Source organism: Panthera onca, chromosome C1, assembly GCF_046562875.1.
Source record: "Panthera onca isolate mPanOnc1 chromosome C1, mPanOnc1 haplotype 2, whole genome shotgun sequence".
Lineage (NCBI taxonomy): Eukaryota > Metazoa > Chordata > Mammalia > Carnivora > Felidae > Panthera > Panthera onca.
The window spans coordinates 60,266,480-60,287,270 of NC_138346.1; the positions used below are offsets into that span (position 1 = coordinate 60,266,480).

The window sequence follows — 20,791 nt, forward strand, 5'->3', positions numbered from 1 at the left end:
CATGCTATGGCATGGATGAAACTTGAAAATGGTATGCCAAGTGAAAGAAACCAGATATAGAAGTCTACATATCATACAATTCCAGTTACACAAAATGTGCACAATAGGTAAATCCAGAGACAGAAAGCAGATAGTGGTTTCCAGAGACTGGGAGAGAGGGGATGAGGTGTGTCTGCTAATGAATATGCGCTCTCTCTTAGGAATGAGGGGAATGTTCTGGAATTAGTGACGATGGTTGAACTACCTTGTGAATATACTAAAAGCCACTGAATTTTACACTTTTAAGGGGTGATTTTTATAGTATGTGAATTTTATTTCAATTAAAAAAAATCTGAGTCCCCACCATACCGAATGGTTACCCCTCCCATATTATAGGAACTGAGAACAGCACCACCTTTTCTTGTCAACAATTATATTTAATGAAGATACTGTTATTTACAGAAGATATACATACATACAATTCCTACACATTAAATGTAGCCTAATTGTGAAAAGAGGAAAAAATGTACTCCAAAATTACATACTAAATAAAATAAATAAAAAGTAATCATTTGGCACAATATCTATTATATAGCAAATAAATAACTCTATACCATTGATTGAATGAACTATTTACAATCTATTTGAAAGTGCAAAACAATTGCTGAAAATTAAGATATCTGTAATAACATTTAAGTCCAGAAAATATGTGTTTTTTTAGTCAGTAACAATAATTAGCCAATAGTAAAGATTTTTAATGCCCAGGAAAATATTTTAATTTTGAAAAATGTTTTGTGCATATTGTGCTCTTTTGAAATGTTCTTTTCTTATCTTAACGCTGGCAATTTTTAGAACCTTGGAGTTTCTTAGTGGAATTCTTATGTATGTAATCCTGATTTGTGAGTTTAAAAAAGTTACATTGTAAACATAAACATTATTCTATATATCATCCAGAAATTATGGACCAGTCCTCCCTAAATTACATCAATAGCCATAATGTTTTATAGTAATGTGGTTGGGTTCAATTCCTTCAGAGGTAAGACTATGAAGATGCTAGAATACAAGTTATGGTTTGGATTTATGTGATTCCTCAACACCTTCCAAGACCCCCATGCTCCAAAATCAAGGTTGAGATAAAATTGTGAAACTATACCACCACAGCATTTGTAGCACATCTCACTCGGCCAACTCTCTGAGAAAAACTGTCAGGGGCTTGATATGTCTCTTGACAATGGTGTTTCTACCATTATCATCGGGACTTAATTTATGTTTCAGCAAAGAGGATGGCACAATTGGAAATAAAATAGTGTGACTACAAATTGGAGATTCCTATGCTAGAGTGTGAAAGCTTTATGCAAGTCAAAGAATTTCTTCTCTTACTATGACGCTGGTACGCTGCAGCCCTGACATGTCTCAGGGCGCGTTTCTGCTTGTTTTGTAGAATTTTCTAGTGACAATACAGTCAGTAGTAGCATAAATGGCATTTTTGAAAGACTGTGGACTGGAGGCAAACCATTGCTCTGGGCACTTTAAATGTCTACGGTCGACGAGGCTCTAATCTGTGTGACATCTGTGATAAAGTTCTCTGGTTGTCAATCACATTTAATTGCCGGACATAACTCCGGACATCCTGATGGTTCTTATTAGCTTGAGCTGCATCAGGATCTGTTGAAAGAGAAGAGAGCAAATTGGCATTGTGTAATATATGCATATAAGATACAGCTTTATTTTCTCCAATTATTTGTTACATTTACCATGGATTCCAAGTTTCCATTGAAACCTTTCAACATACCATATTCATTGAAATGTTTCCACTGGGATATTCCATCTCCTCTCTCCTACCCTTTTCTTCTCTGAAATCACTTATTTTGATCATTTTCCTTTGTTGTAAAAAAATGGCACCAAATTAAAGTGAAAGCATCACCTGATAGCCCCTGGTTATACATTAAAAATTGCTTCCTCTTTCCATCCCACCTGTGTCACACTCAGCTCTCTTCTCCCTTTGATACAGACAAGGACTAATGGCAAAAGACATAGTTTTTTTTTTTTTTTTTAAAGTTTTATTTATTTATTTTTGACACAGAGAGAGAGTGGGAAGGGAGGAGAGAGGAAGAAAGAGAATCTCAAGCTGATAGGACAGAGCCCGATGTGGGGCTCGAACTCACAAACCATGAGATCATGACCCGAGCGGAATCCAAGAGTAAGACGCTTAACTGACTGAGCCATCCAGGCGCCCCAAGACATAGTTTTCAGTAGCTCCTAACAAAAGTGCTTAACACCTGGGCTGAACTGAAGCAAGCCAGTGAGATTAATAAATCTGACTCTCCTTGTTACTTGCAAAGAGTATACAGTATCACTGCATAGATGTGTGCTCTTTGAGACTGTTCACGGGTAGGGAAAAGCTCAGCTCATGCGCTGAAGTCATAACTTCTGCTAGACCTTCAATTCCCTGATGCTACTTGTTCGGAAATCCCAATTACTATTCTATTCTCACCTACTTCCCCAAGCATGTAAGCAATGGAGTCATCTGAATTTCACAGATTTCTCCAAAACCAGGCTGAAAAAAGAATCAAATAAGTGTCCAGAGCCCTCTGCAGAGAATATATATGGGTGAGGAAGGCCAAATCTGACAGTGGTGAACTGGAAACCCAGGTCCCTTTGAAAGTGACTATTCAGCTCCCGCATGATGCTGCTGTCTGGGAATCTGCATTCTGAGTTGCCAGATCTTCCTATTTTTCTAGAGAAATGAAAAGTCTGGATTTCTTTCCTGGAATTTTTTAATGGCAACACTATTTCCAAATAAAAGGGGAAACATGTTCTGTGTAGACCCAACACTTCTGCTGTGGTCCATGGGCTACCTCTGCCCCATGGATCACCAGTAGGGGGCTCTTTTCTAAGCAGGGCACTGACATCACTCCCAAAGACAGTTAGAATGCCATCTGCATATGGGGTGGAGGGTAGTGTTGCAGGTCTGAACACAGAATAGCAGAGAGAAAATACAAAGGCCCCTACTTGCTCTAGGAAGAAACTCATCAGTATAATTATCACATATAAATAATACCACAGTGTTTAATTCCTCGCTTTTTCCCTGGCAGTGTACTCTATATGTACAATATACTGTAATTACATTGTACATATTCCCACAATGTTTACAAATCTATTCCTATAGCTTTATCTATAGACTGTTGACTTCAGAGCTGAGCAGCTGTTGTTTACCAGCAGTTACTGATAACTTCAACATATGCAGTGGATATTGTGTGTATATATATATATATATATACACACACACACACACACACACACACATACACACATATATATAAAATCCCCCCAGCCCACCCCCACTTTTCTAGGAGAAGATGTAGGAGAATGTAGGACTTACTTCCAAAGAAGCTTATGGAACAAAACATATTCTATCACAGTTCTTTGATCTCACTGAGAACCTTCCCAAGGCTACAAACCCTCTCAAGCACAGAAATTTTGTGTTTCATTTCAGGAATTTTCTAGAGCCCCAAAGGGCCATGGGTTCATGGGCCTTGTTGTAGACTGACATCACTTATATATTCTCCTATTTCACTTGTATGGCTGCTTTAAGACCATGTCTTTATACATACAGTAAATTACTAGATGAAGAGATGTGAGACATTTTAATCCTTGCAGAATCCACGCAGGAACGGTTGACGACATGCAAGACTATTCCCATTTTGGAAGGAAGAGGAGGCACAGTCATTTGAGTAAAATTTTTAAAGGGCTACTTGCTCCCTAAGGAAAGATTACTTTTCATAGATTTTTTTCCCCCTCTGTACATTAAAAAGTGAGCAGTTTTCAGTTCTGGCATCCTGCATTAGCAAACCCTCACTTTGAGCCAGTCCTGGGCTAGGGAGGGTAAAGACAGCTCTGGTTAGTAAATTGAGAAACTTTTAGCCTCTTTTAGCACAAGGTTTATTGGAAGGGACAGTACTGGTAGCCTCAAAGTCACATCCATCTCAAATGATCATGTTGGCTTAATGAGCCAAATGACTTCAAGTGACTCATACAATGAATTTAGCAAAGAACTTTTATAGGGGCCACCTTCTGACTCCCAGCCCAGCTCCAGGGAGCCAAAGCTCCACCCCCACCCAAAGTCCCAGCCCAGGAGACAGCAGCACTGGTCTGGCGAGCTGATCTGGTTCTGTGATGCAACCTAATCCCCATCGGTTTAAGGTTGCTATTTATTATTGGTAATGGTTTTATATTAAAGCATTGTATGGCAGCAGTTATTTTGCTATATGTTCAGATTTAGGAAGAACATCTTAAATTCACCTGAGAATACTAGAAATAGAATATGAATTCCTGTTATGGGACCTTTTACAAATGTGTTATACCCATTAATGCATTCTTGCAACACCCCAAGAGACAATAAATATTATCTTTCCCAGTTTATAAACGACAAAACTGAGTCATCAGGAATTGATGTGAGTTTCTCAACATCAAGCAGTGAGTCATAAAGAGTTGCTTTGAGGCAGGATTCGTTGGTGATCATGCCTTAGTCGTCTCTAGTCACACTAGAAAGAGCAAATTTATTCTCTTTAAGTTCATTCATAAAATAGTATTTCTATGGTTAGTTTCTAGTTCTACAGCTAGAAAATCCTTCAACTCAAGGCCTCTATCCCATGAGAATTCATGGTCCAAAGTGCCCCTGACACAATCAAATACTACCCAGACTTCTAGAATGTCTCAGTAGCCTCATTAAAAAGGACTTAATCACCCAGATCTAGATTGCAGCACACGGTAGTATTTAACTTACTGAAGGGCTGGCTCCTGCAGTATCTCACTGTTCTGGCAGTATTCGCAATCATGCGCTAAAAAGAATAGAGAAAAAAAGGAAGAATGAAATGCAAGTAAGCTTAGTGTATAGTCCATAAAGGAAACCAAACCATGATTTATTTCAGTAACACCTGAGCCCGTGAAAAACATTCTGTTCTGAGACATTGACTATCTGGAGGCAGCTGGTTGATGTAGAACAGGTTTCATTACTTGAAAGAGGCATCTATAGTCACACATACAAGGCACTTCTCAGATGAGGAGTACTAATGGCATAATTCTAGTTGAGTTGTTTGTGCCCCTGACATAAAAATCAGTCTGTTGTTTCTCAGACTGTGTCTTACTCCTCAGGACTCGTTTTCACCATCCCTTCCCAGAGGTCACTGTGAACTTGTAAGCAAATTTGTGACTATCCGAGATTTGGAGAAGGGTTAGCTTATCAAGTGCCTCATAAGAAACAGGACTCAGTAATGAGGCATTCGATTAGACTGAATATAATCAAAATATTCTACCTATACATTTTTCTCAACTCTGTGCATTACTGACCCTTCTAATCTTCCAGCCAAAGTGTGTGTTTTAATGTTAATCTCAATTATCTGATTTCCTCTCTCCTTCCTTCTTCTTCCTTTCTGATCATAACACTAATGCGTGCACATTTGAGAAAATGAATAAAAGTTAAGAGCAAAGTAGAAGTCACTTAGAATACACCTCCCAGAGTCACTTCATTAATATTTTAGTACAATTCCTTCTAATGCTTTAAAAATAAGTAAGTAAAAATTTTTCAAACAATTGAAGTCATATTTTACATATGTATTTCTGTTGTGATATACGTTTTTTCACGTGGCATTGTGACTATTTTCCATGCCACTTGCATTTTAAAGCATTTTTAAAAAACGAGTAGGTATTCAACTTTATGGATGGATGGTAACTTATTTAACCTTTGTTAATTTTGTCATTAAGTGATCCTCTCAGTTTCTTTGCAATGTTTTGGTTGCCATAAAGACTTATAAGTGAATTTTTTATACTGCACTCAACTTAGTTTAAGACAAAGAAGAAAGGAGGAAAAATATGAAGGGCAGAAACATGAGGAAAAACATCCATGAGACCATTTCTCAGCCAGAATGTATGCACATTTCTTGCTGATGGTATTTGAACAGCAGCTGGGACCCTTAGACTCTGTATATTGTCTCAGGACACCTTTGCTGCTCAGACTCTAAAGGGGGTCCCGCGGAGATGGTGGATTAATTCTAACACGAGCAGAAAATTGATCAGGCTCCAGCCAGGGAAAGAGATTTTCTTATCTCTGAGTGGCCATGTAATTCTAGTCCTTGCTTTCTTCTCTCATGGACCCTCGGCTTGCCAAAGTATACAAAATGACTGAGAAATCTTCTGTAGTGTTAAAACAGACAAACAAAACCCCAACTTATTTGGCAGGGAAAAAAAAAACTCACAGAAGAGTCAAAGCTTTACAAGCGTATGTGAACACTGATCGCAGCCTGCTGAATACTGAGGCTTTGCGGACTCTGTCAAGCATTAAGTGACATGCGTCTGCACTGGGTAATTTCTCATACACAGAGAGGCAATCGGAAAAGTTTGAACGTCATTTTCTTAAAAGATCCTAAAAACCAGCATGTCTGTTGGTCAGCATGTGAAATATACTACAAATACCTCCAAGAAAACGTAACATACAATGTAGAATTAGCCTCTGATATATGGAGCCCTGAAATAAACAGTAACTATGATAATTTTCCTGCTAATTTACTGTAAGTTGTTTTTTCACTTCTGTAAAGGCTTTGCATCGGAAGGGCACGAGTATATTCTGTGTGGAATTATTGTAATTCTTCAGATACTGAATGGAGTGTAATTACTGAAAACCTAGGGAAATGCTGCCAGAGTGCCCCTCTGAAGAATAATAAAACAATTAGCAGGGGTCAGAAACCTCTTCCTATACCATTTTGTAGGGAGTAATTGTTCTGCTTTTTAGTTTTGAAAGCTAAAACATTTCATTCTGACTTCGGTTTTAGACTACTCTTTACAGCTATACTCTGAGGCTTCATAATTTTTAGCTCATTATGTGGTTTAAAATGTGAGAACAATTGTTTAAATCAGTAATTTCCAGCTCTGGAGTTCATTCTACCTTTCTAAATCTTTGATTAATTCTAACAATGGTTTTAATTTTGACGTATCCTTTTTAATTGTACTCAGAGGTAACTTCAGTTTAACTTTGAAATCCAAACCTGGCTTTGCAACAAGGCCCATTGTTTTCCTCCGTGAGGTCCGCAGGGAAATGCTGCAAAATGTAAACCCTCGGTAACCGCCTGTGAACCCCACCAGCACTGCCAGGCGATGCATAGTTACGGAATGCTTTCACAAGGCCAAAGAAGGGTTAACTTGATATTTTGACTCCACCCTCTTTTGCACCCATGGACACCTGCACTATGCTGTTAACAGCTGCACCCAGCTACCAGGCTCTCTCCTGGGTTGCCAAAAGAGGCTTCAGAAGTCCCCTTCTTCAAGTGTTTGCAAGGTGCATAATGCCTTTTATAGCCTGCCTGTCAACAGCAGCTTCCCACTGTTCGGATGCATCCAGCGAGAGCTACTCGTTCTCGCCAAGGCCAGCCCCTTCCATTTTTAGACATTTCTAACTATTAGACATTTCTTTATCATTCTCAGTCAAAGTCATTTTCCCTCTGCTTTTCACCCACCGATCCTCGTTGTGAGCTCTGGAGCCACAGCATATACATTTAGTTCCTTCTTATCAGGACAGTTCTTCAAACATGAGAAGACAACCATTGTGGATGTCTCCCCACCTCCCAAGTCTTTTCTGGTTCAATCTATATATTGCCAATTCTGGGGCACCTGGGTGGCTCAGTCAGTTAAGCACCTGACTCTTTTTTAATTTAATTTTATTTTTTTGTAACGTTTATTTTATTTATTTTTGAGACAGAGAGAGACAGAGCATGAACGGGGGAGGGGCAGAGAGAGAGGGAGACACAGAATCGGAAGCAGGCTCCAGGCTCTGAGCCATCAGCCCAGAGCCCGACTCGGGGCTCGAACTCACGGACCTCGAGATCATGACCTGAGCCGAAGTCGGCCGCTTAACCGACTGAGCCACCAAGGCGCCCCAGCACCTGACTCTTGATTTCGGCTCAGGTCATGATCTCTCACGGTTTGTGAATTTGAGCCCTGCCTCGGGCTCCATGCTGACAGTGTGGAGTCTGCTTGGGATTCTCTGCCTCTCTCTCTCTCTCTCTCTCTCTCTCTCTCTCTCTCCCAAAATAAATAAATAAACTTCAAAATAAAATAAAAATTGTGAAGTATTGCCAATTGCTTTAACAATTTTCCATAAGACCGGTTCGGGTCTCTTTAAGGCAGTCTCTAGCACGGTGCCCTGGATTAAGCAAATCACAGAGTGCAGAAGAAGAATTATTTTCCTTCCTTGATCTAGATGATGCTACATATCTGAGTCCACAATTTAAAGAAAAGTCACCTTACTGACATCTGTTGAACTACTAGCGGATAAAACCTCTGAACCCATTTCATTGAGCTGCTGTTTGGACACAGCTTCATTCTCTGTAGATGTGCAGTTGATTTCTTGGCCCAAAGTGGAGGATTTTGCATTTATCTGCTTAGAGTCTTTCTATCCTTCTGCAGACTTAAGCCTTACATGTTGTTTTTGACGGCAAACAGCCATTCATTCACTGGTGTTCTCAGTTAAGGTTGGCAGAAACTAAGGTTAAAGAGAAACACAGGCTTTGTTATCCAACTACCACAGCAGGGATGAAGCCAAAGATTATACCCTAGGCTCGCTGATCCTGCCGGAGCAGGCTGGCCCGCCTGGAGCAGGCCAGGCAGCTTTCCTATAATGCCAGGCGGTGGGGAAATACTTGCTTACTCCAAGGCAGAGCTTCCCATCTTTTTCCCCCATCTCAGCAACCCTGAGGTTTATGACACACTCCCTTTCGCAACTGGCTTATTAAAATAGCAGTTTGTACGTGGGGGGTGAAGTGAGGAGAATATGCTCCTTTCGAAGGCGCTCTCACCATCAGTATAGGTGGACGGTGTGACCCCCCCGCTCCACACCTGAACTGATTTTGATGTGTCCCCACCACCCCCACTGGGAATCTCCACCTCAGAGTTGCAAGGGCCCTCGCCAAGAAAGCAGTCCACAGTTAGAAGTTAGAACCTTGGGGTTCCACGTTTCAGATCGCACACAGCCACCCCCCCTTTTTCCAGAGACTAATTCTAGGTCCAGGTCTTCAGCGTTTATTTGCACAAATTAATATGTTCGTGCGGTTCCTCACCCGGGAGGCTAGGAGATGGGCCCATAGGAAGGCTGATGAATTTCCCTCAGGACATGAACTCATGGAGGGAAGCTCAGGAAGAAAAAAGGAGGTAGCAAGCCAAGGACTCTGTAACTACCCTCAAGTTCTTATTTCTTTAGCTGAAAACAGAGTGATTCAGAAGCAGAAGTCTTTCCCAGGGCCTGCCTTACAAGATCCCCAGTACAAAGGTGCTGTCCATAGGAAGGGGCGAGTGGCTGTCTACACTCCAACCCGGCACGGGCAAGTGGCCCTGAGGCTGCAGTTCCAAACACATTTCCCTCCAGCTCTGATGCAGGTAATTCCCCTTGAATCCTGTGAAGGGTCGGAGGCGCTTCTCAGACTGGGCCCTTGGCCTGGACCTCCCTGTTTACCTTTCTGTGGTACCGTGCCCTCAGGAGTGGGCTGGCCAACTTCTGCCTTTGTGCCTATCCAGACAGGTTGATAACCTAGCAGGCTGTCTCCAGCTTTTCTGGCCACCTCTATATTGACTTTGGTCCCCCGGGCCCAGCTTTCCCTTAGCTCTCCCATCCTTGAAGAGGAACAGGCTTTTCTGTCTATTTTTCAAGTTCAGACCAGCAGGCCCTCCAGGCAATGCCACCTTGCACTGTTACACTCTCTTGACCTCCCTCCCACAGACAGACAGCTGCCAGGACAGCCTCCCTCTTCACAGGCTATGTGGCCTCTCAGCTCGGAGTCCTTTGAGGAGCCGCTCCTGGACTTCAGCCCTCTTTTAAATGCCTACCCTGAACAGTTTGGCCTTTCCTTCTCTTGCCACTTGAGATCTTTGCCAACCTTGTTCTTAATGTTTCCCACGTTACCTTTTCTTATTTCTGCCCCTACTGATTTGACTCTGCGTCCATCTGAATGCCTATCAAATAAAAAAAAACTCTGTCAATAATTCCTTGCTGAGCATGTGTAAAACCACATCTATATCACCTGATTATTTTATCAGATCCTCATATATTTAGGACAGGACTTTTTTCCCCACAAGATCTAGAAATATGGTCTCTCACCTACAAGGATGGTGCCCATGATAGCAACCAAGTAGAATTAACTGCATGGTAAGGAACAGAGATAAAAGACAAAAAGGCCCGGGAGCTCAGCCAGGCTCCACTATATGCATTTTTGAGGAAGAACCCTGAGCCCTGTCCCCTGGCTATGGATCTTTAATATCCAAGAGGTGTGTGACATACAGATATGCACATGTTAACGTGCAAGATGCTCACAGTACATTGTACATATCATGGCCATGGGACATGGTAGCTCAGGTGCCTGTCCAGGCAAATGCAGACTATTGTGCTTCTCTGCATTCAGGAAAGGACAATGAGAGGCAGACGCAGCACCACAGGTAGGAGGGGAGGTAGGATGATGTCCAGTTAGGAACAGAAAGAAGGCTGAAGGAATCATCTTGCATAAACTATCAGTAATGCAAAGTGCTTGGGAAATTCCGCTTAATCAAGTGTTCTAATAAAATAGAAAACACTTTTGGATTAAATCCCAAACTGGAATATAACTGGGTTATTCTTTTATTGGGTGCTAGAGAAGTATCAGTGAACAAAACTGATTAAATACCTGGTCTAGGACACTTATATTCTAGTGGGGAAGACAGACAAGTAAAGAAGAATGTTTGAGGGTGGTCAGGAAAGACCACTTGGAGGAGGGGACACATGAGCTGAGACCCGAATGATGAGAAAGCCCAGATAGGTGAAGACTAGCAGAGAGACAGTTTCAGGCAAAGGTAGCAACTAAATGCAAAGGCCCCAAGGCAGGGGAAAAAAAAAGAAAAAAAAAAAAAAAAAGAAAAAAGGTTGGTTTTGCCAACTTGGATTGAATACAGAGAAGATGAAGTGTGAGGTGAGGCTGGATGGTGCTCAGGGTAACAAGTCTGGATTTGATTACATTATGTTGTTGTATTTAACATGGTTTTGTTTTCCTCTTGATATAGCTCAAGTTACCTCTCTTTGTGCCTTTGGACATCTCTTTTATTATTATTGTAAACTAGTTTCTATATCTTTTTTTGCTTTTAATATTTCACATGTTTATGTTTTACCTTCTTCACTATAAATAATTTCCTAATGGTCAAAGATGATGGGATTTCTTTGCATTTCCTAGCAAAACCCTTTGCCAGAACAGTCAACACATACTGCATTGCTTTGAAACATATTTTTTGGAAAATCTGCTTTTAGCCCAGTTTGTGAGTTCTATATAAAGAGATAAACTTGCAAGGTCCTCTTGTAGGTTTTTATTGTGTTGGAAAGTTCTGAGAACTGCATGTATTTGAACATTTTGATTTTTACTTGGAGGTTCTTTTCTCCATAGCTTGATATAAATCCGATGCTTTCTCCATGGATCTTGTAGTAATATTATTGGTGATAGATTGGTGATAGAAAACATATCATTGCTAGTTATGTAATGCTGTAATTACTGATACAGAAATAAAAGGATTCAAAGCATTTCTCTTTCCTCAATGAGTTAGCTTCTGTTAATGTTTCCACAAGTGTAGAAGCTTGCCCCATGCCTCTCATTCCAAATAAAATGACTATCTTAAAATAATGTTCATAAATAAATACACCTAAATATGGGTATGTCTGAAATAGAACCAACCTCCTAATACAGTAGCATCCGTGGCTATCAGCATGCTTTATGCAGCCTGGGATAGTGGCAGCCAGCCAGCATATTATCCTCTAATCCATTGCTAGTCTACCTCCTAAATGTTATAAATATTCATGTATGCCATAGAAAGATACAAAGGGCTTTATTCAAACATTTTTTTGAATACTCCTTTATGTTCCCCCCAAATGAAAGAATGTCTGCCTTTTTTTTTTTTTTTTTGCATAAGGATCAGAGTGTGAATTCTCTTTTGTTCATACTCATAAATCCTGAAAACCAATATGCAACAAATTCTCTAATCCTCATTTCATACCTCAAGGGTAAAAAGGTTCAAAATAAAAATACTTAGGGCTGGCACAGTAGTTTGCTGTGACTGGGCAATGCTGCCACCAAGAAAAGGCATCTGTGTTCCTGGCTTCCCTGGTGACTTCTGCCCCTGGCAGGGGTTCCCTCTGGGGACACCGCCTACCAGCCCCACAAAGTCTGCCAGTTCTGCTCACCACCTTGGCCTGGCTGATGAATGACTGGGAAGTGGTGTGGACGTCAACTTGAAAAGAGAGTTGTATCCTTCCCAAGACACACAGCGTCAGTGGAGGGCCACTAGTGGGAGTTGTATGTGGCAGGGGTGATGCTATGGGAACAGGGGTGGGCTTGTTTATGGGGATAGAAGGTGGGAAAGCTAACAACAAGTGCCAGGTTGGTCAAGGTCAGGTTTAAAAAACATAATCAAATCTTGTTTTGAAATTCCATTTCTTTTACCAGTAACACTAAACTCACAGAAAGGTAATTGTAAAATTAAACTTTCTCGTGGTGTGATTTATTAAATGAAATACAATTTATAGTTGCTATAGTAGAGAACTAAACAGTTCTCTTTCAGTACTCCCTTCACTCTCTTCACCTTCTCCCTTTCCCCTTCCCTGTACCTGCAATGGGGTGGTGCTGGTCTGCCATTTTGGACCATGGTGATATGGCAAGGGAGGAGAAGCCGGGAACCTTGACTGCTTCATAAGCTATCACATTCGCTTAGACATTCACATTAAGAAAAAAAAACAACAACTTAGCTTGCTTAAGCCATTGTCAATTTAGGTTTCTGTTATCACAGCTGAACTGCTCTCCCGGCCATTCAGTTGCTTTTAAGTTAAAGTGGAATGTCTCTGAGAACGGGATGTGAGGAGCAGGGTATGAAGGGTCTCCTCTCACAGGTAGGCATTTAAGAACCCATGGCTATGGGCATGAAGTAGAGAAGTGGAGAAGTGGAGAAGTGGAGAAGTGGAGAAGTGGAGAAGTGGAGAAGGGGAATTCTCTTAATATCCAATGAATACGACTCTTCCTTTGAAGGTTACGGAGGCAACACCAAGATCTAAAAGCCCAGATGAAACAACTTTCATTCTCCTTGACAGATAGTTTTGCTATCCTTGTTTGTTCTGTTCAGTTAACTTTAATGATCAAAAGTTTTAAAGCTCAGTCACCTCTTTAGGAAACTCTGACTTCTACGCCTCTGTGCACATGTATATTTTATAGTCAAATAGTTGGCTCAGCTACCCCTCAGTTTGCATTTCTGCATAAGTGATCTGGAAGGTTCTTTACCTATTTGCTAAATCTTTCATTTCTGGAAAACAAGTTTTGAGAAATCAGGGAAATATGTTTAATTCTCCATACTAATAAGTGAGCAAGACAAAAGAATGTTTTTTCCTTTGACCAAAGAATTACTAAACTGACACAGTATTAGAGATGTTTGTACTCTGCCTTTGGAGGGGAAGACCGCTGAGGAAATATTTGCCATCTAGTATGGAGTCCTTTTGAGGAGGTGTGAACTCATGCCGAAGACATGGAAACCTGTTGCCCAGCAATTGCTCGACCTCTTCACCAGGCTGGGCTTGCTCATTCCCAAAGCTGGATGGTCCAATCCTTACAGGATCACTGCGTGATGTTTCCAGTTGCCCTGGAGTCATACATACCAGCTGGATATCAAGGAATGATGAGAAGAACAGTTTTCTGAGAAGAATTCTATAGCACTCTATGGCATACAGGAATGCTTACATGCCCTGGACCCATTGACAATCTCCAGACATGGAGAGAGTAGGCATGATCGCTACTTCCTGTTGGGGAAACGGACGCACAGAGAACTTATGGGGCCGCTATGGGGGACGAAGCTGAGAATTGAACCTCCTGTCTCCTGAACTCCCAAGTCCTGAGCTTTTCCTGCAGTGCCACATTCACCACTGCAAACCATAACCCCAGGCAGATGCTTACCCACACAGAGATAAGGCTGTAACACCCCATCCATCCAGGCTGCAGCCAAAGGATTTAGAAGACAATGGAGCATTCCATTAACATGCACTTTGTAGCTAAAGATAGGTTTTGGCATGACCTGCTTTATTGCTTCACGGAAGATAAGAAAATAAACTGCAAAGTAACCAATGCCAGATAACAGCTTTTCCTTGATGAAGGGAGCTGCAGAATACTGAATACGTGCCAGTTTCACTTCTGTTATTTCTTTAAAAAATTGTTTTTGGTTGTGAAGATTTTCAAGTTCCCTCTCTGAACTTGGGTGAACTTTATTTATTTATACATTTAGGTGAATACTCCGCAAGAAAGATCTGCCATGGAGTTGCCTTTTACCTACGTGCACTAAAGTCAGGCTCAACAGATAAACAATTCAAAGGCATCCTAGGGAAGTCTAGCTCTACAAACCTGACAACAAAACAACAACATAGAAGTCACTCTGGAACATTCACGCATTTTAGCAACAGGCAGCCAAGGACGAAGCACACGGCATAAAAGCTAGCTGCTGCTGTGAACTGCAGCACAAATGCCATTCAGTTGCACAAAAGAGAACTGACAGGCTAAAATAGGTAGCCAATTTGAGCCGAATATTTCAAAACTCCTTTATGCGTAACTACCTTTTTAACATGGCAGCATATATGGAAATTATTTCCTTTATTAGTACAAATGCAAATTTTATTTTAAAGAAACATTGTGGTTAAGGTTACAATACTGTACGTACCATTTTTTCAAAGTTTACTAGATTGTCAATGAACGTCTTGTTCCCCTCATGAGTAAATGTCATATCTGCAAAGAAATAAAAGTCACATTCTAATCACTAACAGAAATATGTCATACTAAGAAACCACAATAGCACCATTAGATTATGCTGGAGGATTTGCATAACACTGCAGTTGAAGAAAGCTGATAATAGTTCCTTTTATGTTAGGTGTTTAACTTTTGAAAGCACTTTACCTGAGATTAGTAAAATTTCCAAACTAACTGTTTCCCTAGCAAGTCTTCCAAATCATGGATCCCTGCTGCTCCCGTAATCTTCCTAACACTTTCAGAAAAGTCAAGGGGGAGAGGAGGTGATGAAGAAGGTGGAAGGGACAGGACTGTTCTTCCCAAAGAGATCAGTCTGTTGAGGCTCTTGTTCGTTTTCTTCCCCACACACTCATCACTGGCTTGACCTGTGGGTTCCCTCAGAATTACCTTTAATGAGCAAAGGCATGAAGGGGATGAGAGGAGGCTCCAGCTTAGCTACTGTCAGCCTGTAGGCCCTGTGGTTTCTAGAAGGATCCTTTAGAGAAACAAAGAGATGCTGGTTAATGACTAAATGACACACATACCACCCCCTCTGCCTCCTAACACACCTAGGTTTGTTATCCCACAATCAGATAGTTTTCAACCAAGTGTAGCTATAAAAGAAAGGTAGACTTGGGAACGCAAGCTGGTGCAGCCACTCTGGAAAACAGTATGGAAGTTCCTCAAAAAAGTAAAAATAGAACTATCCTACGACCCAGCAATTGCACTACTAGGCATTTATCCAAGGGATACAGGTGTGCTGTTTCGAAGGGACACATGCACCTGCATGTTTTTAGCAGCACTATCAACGATAGCCAAAGTATGGAAAGAGCCCAAATGTCCATCGATGGATGAATGGATAAAGAAGATGTGGTCTCACTGGGTGTTGTATGGAAACCAATTTGACAATAAAGTTCACAATAAAAAAACTATGAAATGAACAGAAAAAAAAATAAAATAAAAACTACTTCTAAAAAAAAAAAGAAGATGTGGTCTATATATACAATGGGGTATTACTCGGCAATCAAAAAGAATGAAATCTTGCCATTTGCAACTACGTGGATGGAACTGGAGGGTGTTATGCTAAGTGAAATTAGAGAAAGACAAAAATCATATGACTTCACTCATATGAGGACTTTAAGGGACAAAACAGGTGAACATAAGGGAAAGGAAACAAAAATAATATAAAAACAGGGAAGGGGACAAAACAGAAGAGACTCTTAAATATGGAGAATAAACAGAGGGTTACTGGAGGGACTGTGGGAGGAGGGATGGACTAAATGGGTAAGGCGCATTAAGGAATCTACTCCTGAAATCATTGTTTCACTATATGCTAACTAATTTGGATGTAAATTTAAAAAAAATAAAAAATAAAACAAAAAGAAAGAATTAATAACCTGGAAAAAAAAACACTTGCTGGTTCATAGCACAAAAAAAGATTCTTAATCTCTGTTCTTCAATTTCTCACGTGTAAAAATGGAGCTGATAATAATGAGAGCTACCTCAAAGGATTGTTTGGTGATTAAATAAATTAATGGTTACAAATTACTTTGCTCAATCCTGGAATACACAGAGTTCAATAAAGATTGGTTGTTATTATTAAAAAAAAAAAAAGAAAGGTAGACTTAAATTGATTTTTGCTTTATTTATTTATTATTTTAAAACATTTTTATTTTAGAGAGAGACAAAAAGAGAGAGCATGAGCCAGTGGGGAGGGGCAGAGAGGGAAAGAGAGAGAATCCCAAAGCAGACTCCATGCTCAGCACAGAGCCTGATGCTGGGCTCGATCCCATGACCCTGGGATCATGACCTGAGCTGAAATAAAGAATCAGATGCTCAACCAACTGAGCCACTCAGGCACCCCTGAGTTTTGTTTTAAGACAATTTCCCGGCTGACATGAAAATAACTTGCTTTTTGTTTCATTTTTTGCTTGAGAGTGAGATTTGCCTGCAGGGACTGAGGGGAGAGACGCCCTTTGAGAGCAAATACAAAATGTGTAAAACAAACCCCACCCATGCGATCCCCCTCTCCCAAAGCACCCCCTCCTCCCTGGGAGTTCTGACTCCCCTCCTCTCTGCCTTGCACAGCCAGCCCCATGTGCCCTCTCTGAGACCATTCCATCACTCCTACCAAGACCTACTCACTCCTTTTCTGGTGTTAACACCTCCCAGCCAATGGGGAACAATAATTTTGGCAAGCCAAGGAAAATGCAGCTTCCAACCCATAGCCAACCTATGCTAGGCGGAAAGGATCCTATTACACTGCTTTTCTTAGTTACACAAATTGACCTTATGTGGGACATAAGTCCTCTTTAAGTTGGTTCCTGAGGGTGCCATTCATTCGTCAGACATGCTTGTTTTAGCAGCACTAAAACGGGATCATAAACTTCTTAAAGTCATACAAGGACAGGTAAAATTTCTGAAATGAGAACTTCAATTCAGCTAATCAGAAACTGGATTAATGCAGACAGTGAACAGAATAAAGGAGCCACTGTCACTTACCATTAAACTTTCAAACTCCGCATAGAACTTCTTGAACTTGCTTGGCAGTTTCTGTTAATGAAATGAAAATACCACACTCATGTGTTGGATTCAATATCTAGATCTGTATCACGTGTTACCATTTCTAGGGGAAATGTATTTCTTTGGCTCTTAATCAAACATGTCTAAAGCAGACCAGACTGTTATCTGTCTTGTCATTTGAGCGTATTCTGGAATACAGAGAACTTACCTTTTAAAACTCTTAACCTCGTTGAAACAAAAGTAACTATGGATGCTTTGGTCTTACTGTTTTTATAATGTTTTCTAATTATTCATCAGGAGGACTGCACTCTCAGACCATAAGTGGTTTGGAATCACCTCCTCCCACACCTTAAATTCTCCAATTCCCACAGTTAGGAATTTAGACCAAAGAATATTAGGATTAAAAGTTTTAGAAACCACCTATTTCAATCCTCCTCCTCCCTTACAATGTAAACTCCATGAGGACAGAAACTTATCAGTTTTGTTGATTGCTATCTCTTCAGTGCCTAAACAAGTGTCAGGTACATAGTTACTGCTTAATCAACATTTATTTGAATAGATTAAACCTTTGCTTACTATAGGGAAGAAATTAAGTCTCACAGTTTTTTTTTTATTACTATTTTTTTTTAATGTTTATTTATTTTTGAGAGAGAGAGAGACAGAGTGTGAGCAGGGGAGGGGCAGAGAGAGAGGGAGACATAGAATCCACAGCAGGCTCCAGGCTCTGAGCTATCAGCAAGAACCCGACTCAGGGCTTGAACCCATGAACTGTGAGGTCATGCCCTGAGCCAAAATTGGATGCTTAGCCGATTGAGCCACCCAGACACATGAGGTCTCACAGTTTAAATGACATGCCCAACGTGGCACAGCTACTGATGGCCAGAGCCTCTGTAATTCACATCACCTGCCCCTTTCTAGGGCTTCTCTTACATACTTGTGCTTTTCCACACAAGCATTTCTCCCCCCTGATTTCTCTGCCCTGCTGTTATACAAAAACTGATGATTCTACCAATTTAGTACCTGAGGTAGCACCGTGGGCTGTACCCATATATCGATTGACACAAGGAGGCCATTATCGAGTCACCTTTGAATTTACTGGCTCTCACTTTGCTTGGGTCCTGAGATCTTAGGAACCCTGACTTTTCTCTTCTGACAGGGCCACGCCAAGGCAGAGCAGCGTGGCATGCATCCTCTCCCGAGTCTGTGGAAGCACCGTCCTCAGCCCTAGAGATCCGGAGTTCAGCTGTTCTTCCCACGGGAAGTCTACTGGCAACAACGGATTCACCAGTTCGGCTTCTGCAATCACAGGAGAGCTCCTCTCTCTTCTTTCTCTCTCATAGCTGAATTAGTTTGTCATCTTCCCATTTAAACATCTGTGCAAAAATCTTACTAGTCTCCCACATGTCCTCCAAGCTCATTTTCCTAGTACCTCTTTTCAAGTTAGGTCTCTGGGGAACCGGATATCCTTGCTCTGAGGGAATGTCCAAAGGGAGGAGAGCTGGGAGAGGCATCAAAGGATGCAAGGATCTCATTCCACGTGTAGTATCCAAATCACCACGTTAGCCGATAACTTTCTACTAACACAGACTACTTTAAAAATTTGAAGTGAATTACATTTTTGGTTAGATTGGTCTTTCTACCTCTCTTTCTTTACTTAACTGGCGTTTGGGTCAAAGGGCATAGGGCAACACATATTTTTGTGGGTCTTAATACTATTATCTATGCACACCCTGTGCCTCCAGAGCAACGATTCTCAACTGGGCTCAGGTTTGCACCCCTCCCCCCACATCCACTGGGGGCCATTTAGTGATGTCTGCACACATTTTCTGTTGTCACACCTGGGGTGGGGTGGAGTGACAGGTGCTACTGGTAGGTAGCAGGCCGAAGCCAGGGATGCTGCTAAGCATCCGACATCACACGGGACAGCCCGCAATGAAGAGTCATCTGGCCCACGGTGTCAATGCTGCCAAGGCCCAGAAAGCGCTCCAGGATTTAACTCCCATTTGCTTGATCTCAGAGTGGTCTTTCCCCTCCAAGTGGGACCATTCCCTTTGCCATGAGGTTTAACTCCTTCTCCCGTTTTGTTCACTGACGGTTTCACGTGTGCTCTGTAGTTCCGGGTGGGGGAGGGGAGGGCGGTCAGGCGCCGTCTCTCACACTGCCCCTGTGGGAGGGAGGCATCATGCTCTTTGCTGGGGCCCGTATGGGAAGCGCATGGATTTGGGTAGATCAACCCGAATCAAGGATGCTTACGAATGAAAGGTCTTCCTACAGAATGATATAATTATATTTCACCTTATAAAATAAAATCTTATGAATGAGGAGGGGTTTTCTCTTTCAGCAATAGGCCAAAAGCTCACAGACTGATGGATTTCTTCATATTCCCCGTTAACTTTCTCCTTTTGCTGACTGCACCGTCCTGCTCGACCCAAATAGCCTCCTATTTTTCTCTTTAGACAAGAAAGGAGACTCTGGTTGTGTTTCCACTGTGCTATGGCCTTGACGTCTGGCTGCTGTTATGTGATACACCTGCCTTCCAGAACCCCTGTAAGGCTTTATACCTTCCTTGATTTTCCCAGCCAAACCATCTAGACTCCGCGTGGGCATCAGACGCTGGAAACTGGCTGGGGAAAGCACACTGTCTGAGAGGGAACCCTAGGTTTCCACAGATTCCAGGAGCCTTGGGCTGCACGACAGGGGAGCCTGCATAACGGCTTCATTGCTTCAATTCAGTGGCAGCCCTAACTCCGTCCTTTTACCAGCTGGAAGATGATACAGCTGCGTGGCACGCAGGCCTCACCAATTCCCTCATTCCTATATTCAGGGGATGAGCTGCTGTGTGCTGCATCTGCCTGGAATTTTGAGAGAAACCCAAGACAGAAGAACTTGTGAGGACCTGTCCTATAAACAATGGAAACATTTAGGAGAGACTGAGAAAGAAAACAGTTTCAAGAGGGAAGTGGGGAAGGAAATGTTTTAAGGAAAATATTTAGAGATGCAAACAGCTGCCTTTGGTGCCTTTTAAAAGCACCCTTGCAGATTAAGTCTCTGTTACCTACTCCTTGACCTCTTTTTGCGTCCCACTTACACATACTTTTTTATTTTTAGTAAGAGTCTATTTTTGTGTGTATGTTCTATTAGAGATTAGGATTTCTTTAACTATATACCACATGTAGGGGTCAGGCACATTTTGAGTACTTAGCTGATGAAAATTGGAGATGTGTACCACAAATTAACCAACTGTCAACAAACCATTAATCATATTTGCTATAGAAATTCACAGCACACCTGCATAACTTTTGCTCCAACTTGAATATCAGCCAACTGTTGTTCTTCCATACACAGAGCCGACGGCCAGGCGGTTAAGAGATACTTAGTACTCAACTGGGCCAAACAGTTGGCCTTCTGGCTAATTTTCCCTGCAGCAAAATGACTACTTGGTTAAAAATGGATCTTCTGTCCTCTCTTAATTACAGATA

The 20,791-nt window shown here is 41.5% G+C and overlaps 1 protein-coding gene across 8 annotated transcripts in view; it reads right to left on the reverse strand.

Annotated features, from left to right (window-relative positions):
- Window positions 1-413: 413 nt before the first annotated feature.
- RAPGEF4 (Rap guanine nucleotide exchange factor 4) overlaps window positions 414-20,791 on the reverse strand; it is a 289,302-nt gene continuing 268,924 nt past the window's right edge. For 7 of the 8 annotated variants that reach the window (XM_060621676.3, XM_060621675.3, XM_060621679.3 and 4 more), the window contains 5 exons: window positions 17,292-17,342; window positions 15,198-15,285; window positions 14,725-14,789; window positions 4,766-4,820; window positions 414-1,644 (listed from right to left, as the gene is read on the reverse strand). In XM_060621676.3, coding sequence (XP_060477659.1) covers window positions 1,517-1,644; window positions 4,766-4,820; window positions 14,725-14,789; window positions 15,198-15,285; window positions 17,292-17,342 — 387 coding nt within the window. In that variant the 3' untranslated portion in view covers window positions 414-1,516. The remainder of the gene's footprint in view (window positions 1,645-4,765; window positions 4,821-14,724; window positions 14,790-15,197; window positions 15,286-17,291; window positions 17,343-20,791) is intronic. The other variant, XM_060621677.2, reaches the window with a different exon arrangement.